This window comes from Pyxicephalus adspersus, chromosome 2, assembly GCF_032062135.1.
Source record: "Pyxicephalus adspersus chromosome 2, UCB_Pads_2.0, whole genome shotgun sequence".
In the NCBI taxonomy this organism is placed as follows: Eukaryota; Metazoa; Chordata; class Amphibia; order Anura; family Pyxicephalidae; genus Pyxicephalus; species Pyxicephalus adspersus.
This window is the reverse complement of record NC_092859.1, coordinates 82,115,004-82,121,003: the sequence shown is the minus strand read 5'-3', so window position 1 is coordinate 82,121,003 and position 6,000 is coordinate 82,115,004. Positions and strand designations below refer to the sequence as shown.

Below are 6,000 nucleotides of genomic sequence, written 5' to 3'. Positions count from 1 at the left end.
AAAAAAAAAATAGCAAAAAATTTCAAAAACTTAGCAAACACAAGAGCGGCTTACCTGTTTGTCTCCGCAACAATTTTTTCGATAACTTCATCGGTCAAAAACAACTTCAGGTATGCCAGGGGGTTGTCGCATTCAGCCTAAATTTTCATCCCAGGTGCGCCGGTAAATGGAAATCTTGGCAGTGCTGCCTGGTCCGAATCAAGGTCAATAGGACACCATGTGTGCACAGGTTCAGAATCGTCGCTCAGTTCACTTTCGCTGTCCGATGACAAATTTCCTGGTGAATCGCTATCGCTCGATTCCACAAGGGACTCCAAATCGCTATCGCTGCTTTCAAATTCTTACAACAGCGCTTGCGCCAGCGAGATGTCGTTTGGATGCCATGCGGTCTCCAGCAAACAGTCAGGAACATCAAGGTCAAAGACAAAGTGATGAAATTTTGATGAATACTTTTTTGTAAAGCTAAAACAAATCTAGTTTTTTATAGCAAAGTTAGCCAAGTATGAGTTTCAATCAAACCAAGCTGTGTGTTCTGTGCTCTTTCTTTAGCTAGTGTTAAAGCCCAGTGGGACTGACTGTACCATTGTCTGCCCGGGGAAAGCAGCCAAAGACTTGTGCACTGTCTAAGAGCAGCGGTCTCTGTACAGTGGTCTGACACGCACCGTGTCATGTCTCATCTAGAGTTCTGTAATCCAGAAAGGTGCACACAGTATTTTCTTGCAGATATTGGATGAGCGTGTGTTCTGTTGAGAAAACTTTGAAAGGAAACTAAAATCAATAAGCTATTCACCACTCTTAGTTTTGAGGAAGCCTGCCCTAATATTTTTAAACCTCATTTAAACCCCCAGTACAACATAAAAAATGTTATTTGTAAAAGCAAAAAAAATATGTGTGCATAATATATAGACAAAAATGTTGAACTTGAATAAATATAACCATTCTGTAAATTCAACCAAAAGTAAACTGTCCACAGGGCAGTCCCTTTTGGGAGAATCCAATTTCAGATTTCAAATAGGATCTGTTCCAACTTCTTACACCTAATGCAAAGTGAACTAGTCCCTTTGCTGTTCTGACAGATTATTGAGAATATAAAGTTTAAATTGTTAAATGTAAGATCAGTTTGAATGTTTGGTCATTGCAGACATCTTGCATGCATTTCACCTTACAGTCTTGTGCCTGACAGTACTAGAGTAAGCACGCTTAGCTTATAAGATAAAACCATAGAGTCGATGAAATCTGACTTTACAGATAAGCATACTTGTTTCAGATTAGTGAACTAGACCATAATATACCCAGTTGGTTAGTGTACAAGGCAGGAAACATGGATCTTTAGTGCAACATTGCCCCTTTGTTAAACAAAACATGTCTAACAGTGCCTATAGTTCTGAAACCTATTTTCATTTGGCTAAAATTATGTGAACTAACCGTCTTTCTATGGTCACAATGAGGGGCAGTTTAAATAAATTGTCCTTTAAGGTAAATCGTTCTATTAAAACCTAAATGTTCTCACATATTTGTGGGTAATGGAGGTTATCTACTTGGTGGTCCAAGTTATACATCTAAAGGTACATTTTCATACATTAATCACAGGGGATTAAAAGGTTTGTGGGACCGCAGCCAAAGTTAAGTCGCACACTCCTAGAACATTTTTTATTTTGCTATCCTTTTTGCCTTTTTACATATGGTTCTGTCACTGACATTTAAACTACTCTTATCTAACAAAATGATCCATTCTGCCTTTTTAAGGATGTATGAAACTAAGATGAAGGAGATGGAAACTGAGCTTATGAAGAAAAATGACAGCATTGTTGATCTAAAAACTCTTTTGAAAGCAGCAACTGAGCGTGAACAAAAAACTGAACAAACTATTCAAAAGTTAAAAGAAGAGGTAAGAAAATGAGGAAACAATTCTTTGCTGCAAAAAGCCAGTACAATGTGATCTGTAATTACACAGTTTAAAATAAGAACATTGTATGTTTCGTTGATGTAAAGCAATTTGCTAAGGTATCAACACCTGCATTAAAGTATAACTGCTCGTTCACGGAACTTAATAAATTTGTACTTGTCACTGCAACCTATGTAAAAAATTCCATTATGATGTAGACGGCTGGCAGTATTGTTGAAAACAGGAATTATCTTTAGTAAACGTAACTCATCATATTGGCATTTTATCAGAGACTGCAGGGAAGCGTACAAATGTAAAAGTTTTTTATAAAAGTAGTTAAGTTTACTTTTCAATATTTTATTTTCGGTACTTTGGTGCTGAAAATGTCCAAAGATATATTGTTACACACTTACAGTTTTAAATGTGTATATATCAATCACTTTTGTGCCTTTGTGATTTTGGTAACAAGACTGTACTTTAGCATAATGTTTAGCAACAGTTTGTCTCTCCTAGGCAAATTCATTTATTCAAAAACCAAGGTATCACCAGCATCTTGGCTCAAGAGTCTGTCTAGGGGGTCAAAAGTCCCTAGTTGCAGTTTTTAAAACTGTTTAAAATTTAAAATTTAGTAAATAACCGAAAGGTGATAGGCTTCCTCTGTTCACAGTGATCTAATTGTATGATATGTTTTACAGAAATCCTATTTTAATTATACATGCTATCTAACGATGCATTAGGAACGGTGTCCTTAAATTATTTATATGTGTATATATATATATATATATATATATATATATATATATATATATATATATATATATATATTATAGTAAAATCTAGTTCCCTGTGAAAAAAAAAATTCACATTGGAAGGATTTTTGTTCCCTATTTAATTTCATAACTAAAAATCCAAACCAGAAAAAAACTTGCAATTACCTGTTTTTTATGAGCTGTGCTGTTAGTATTATAAATAGAAAGGACTGGACACAGATAAATAGGGCCTGGTATATTTAACAGCAGTGTCACATGCTTACTGTTTGATTTTAAAGAATAATGTAATGGCTTTGCTATTATGTTTTCCTATAAATTGAATAAATATAATTAGTAATAACATCCCTGTAAGAATATGTTTTAAAATCCACACTTGAGTTAGTGTGATTGATTAATCTTGAGATTCATTAGACCTGTAGCAAAAACAGAGTAGCTAATTAAGAGGAGATCCGACACAGGTAAGGGGACACAAAAATTCTTGGAATTTTTTTTTAACAATCTATTGGCTGTCGTTTGCAATATAGTAGTTTATAAATGGATATTTTGCATTATTACTTTATTATTTGTATACAGTTGATGCAGATACATATATTTATTTTAACTAATCCTGTTATGCTTGCTGCCATTCCTAAGTGGGTCTTCAAAAAAGGAGTATATAAAATTATTTTCTACAAGTATAGTCAGTATTTATATACTTAATTATATTATAGAAGTATAATTTTGTGTTTAGCAATAGTATGTGTATACACTTGACTGTGCTTTGCTTATTTATTTCAGATAGCTTTTCACTGATTTCCATACATAACACTCTGAATTGTATAATTTACTCTTTATTTCCCTTATCTTGCCATTTTAGTTTAGTATATACCAACAAACTCGTATCCTTATTTTTTTTTCTTTTTTAAACCAAGGTTGAGCTTCTAAAACATTTTCCTGAAGATGCAAAGACAGACCAAGGCCTCAAAAGAGATTTTCAAATTCTTCGGTAAATGTGACAATATTTCTGGTTTTCAAATGACTGAAGTTTTTGTCTTCAAATGCAGTAACCATATGACATTGGGAGTATATTCAAAATACATAGTTTATATGTTCCATGTCCTGTCCTTTTTCTGATACTGCTTAAAGAGGAACTACACTCGCTGGTGGGTGATGAGCTTCTCCAATAATATTATCTCCTCCAATAATCACTATGGCATAGACTGTCCTGCGGCGATGAAAGTTCCAGGACCTCACATCCCAGCATAATCATAAGGCGCTATCTTTACTTCTGGCTCCATGGCAGACTTCTGAGAAGACAATGAACCTCTTCGGCCATTGGATGGCAACTGATGATATACAGTTAGGTCCATAAATATTTGAACAGAGAACTTTTTTTTTCAAATTTTGGTTCTGTACGTTACCACAATTAATTTTAAATGAAACGGCTCAGATGCAGTTGAACTGCAGACTTTCAGCTTTAATTCAGTGGGTTGAACAAAAAGATTGTTCTCAAGGGGTTTTCAACCAAGTATTAGAAATTAACATTTTATTTTCAGCTTTTTTTTTGTCCAATTACTGTTGAGCCCCTGAAATGAAGTGATTGTGTAATAAAAAGGCTTTAGTTCCTTACATTTTTAGGCAATCTTTCTGTTCAACCCACTGAATTAAAGCTGAAAGTCTGCAGTTCAACTGTATCTGAGTTGTTTCATTTAAAATTAATTGTGGTAATGTACAGAACTAAAATTAGAAAAAAGTTGTCTCTGTCCAAAAATGTATAACCCTAACTATAACTCCTGCACGCGCAAAAGTATTTCTGTCAAGCTCCAAGTGCCACTTGCTGTGCTAAATACAAAATATTATATACTATTTTACTCTTAGTAGTTTTTAAAGAAAAGAAAATGTAATTGTTTTTTACTACTGAACCAATATAATACACATTTGTTTCAAAATATACACTGTATTAATACAAAAGGCCTGAATACAGCTCCCCAAGACTGGTGACATAGACCAGCGGTCACCAACTGGTGGTCCGCAAGAAAATTGTGGGGGTCCGTGGCTCTGGCCAGGAGGACCCCGCTGGGGGAACGCAGCGGCCAGAGGCGTGGCCCACGTCCCCTGTGCAGTTCCCAGGCTTAGGGAAGTGGGCGGGCTGTGTCCCTAAACATAACCTGCCCACTCTCCCATCGCAAGCGTTGATCAGCGATGGGAGAGTGGGCGGGGTTATGTTATAATGATATCACTCGGGGGGGGGGGGGGGGTTATTCCCGTTTGAGTGACACCCGGCATGCGTGGTCAGGAGCTGGTGATTTTAGTGGTCCGCGGAACTGAAGAGGTTGGCGACCACTGACATAGACTATCTTGGGGCAACCTGGGCGATCCAGCAAAATTGGAATGGACTTTTTGAAAATCATTTGCTATTGGCAATGTTCAGATCTATTCCAGGTTTGCTGGATCTCCCAGGTTCTCCCATCATAGTCTATCTTCTCCAGTCTCGGAGAGATAAATCAGGCTCAAAGTGTTTTCCAGTTATAAATAGAAATAAAAATGATGAAATCTGAAAGCATAAATGTTCTGAATTGTACAGATAAAATTAGTTGTAATTTTTGTCAACAGCAGTATTGGTGATGCTTTAAATGGTCCAAATTCTCTCCCTTTCCCTATATCAGTAATTTAGTGCAAAGTATGCACAGCATCAAATATTGATTAGTGTAAGTTTGACTGCATTCAGTTTGTAGACTGTCAATATTTTTGTTGCAGATTATCCAATAAACGCTTAGAAGATGAAAAGGCTCAGCTGATTCACCAACTGGAAATTTATAAACACAAAAGTAGTACATCAGGTACATAAAGTCTGAACTACTTACATTTGCTATGTATTGAACTATTACATCATGCAAATTAATACTTTTCCCTTTACTTTTTTTCCCTTTGATAAGCACAGTAGAATGTACTTTCTATGTGGTAGAAAGCTATAACCAACATTCAGTTTCCCATCCTATTGGTCAGGGATAGTAGATATTAGGCTTCTATTCCCAGCCCTATATATAACAAATCATCTTTTTGAGTTTATATCATTTTAGATCATTGAGTTTAGTTTATGGGTCCTCAGACTTTTCAGACAAAAAACAGGTCTTGTTTTTTTGGTGTTCTTTGAAGGGGTAATAGGGATCAGACTATGTCCAGTAAAAAAAGCCCCAGCATTGGTAGTTGGTGTGGAGTATAAATAGTTCCGCAGCAATGGTGGTCAGTGGGAGGGGAAATAGTTCTCCAGCACTCGGTCAGTCAGAGGAGTAAAAGTGACCAATGGCATGAGTTTGAGGGCGAATAGTTCTCCATGGTAAGGGTCTGTAGGAAAACAGTGCCTTA

At 36.0% G+C, this 6,000-nt stretch overlaps 1 protein-coding gene across 1 annotated transcript in view; it reads left to right on the top strand.

The window, feature by feature from the left end:
• The window catches only part of CEP290 (centrosomal protein 290), a gene marked incomplete in the record, with an annotated part of 79,370 nt that overhangs the window by 70,248 nt on the left and 3,122 nt on the right, over positions 1-6,000 (top strand). Inside the window, 3 exon segments of the mRNA XM_072401222.1 lie at positions 1,747-1,888; positions 3,567-3,640; positions 5,392-5,474. Of these exon segments, the coding sequence (XP_072257323.1) occupies positions 1,747-1,888; positions 3,567-3,640; positions 5,392-5,474 (299 nt within the window).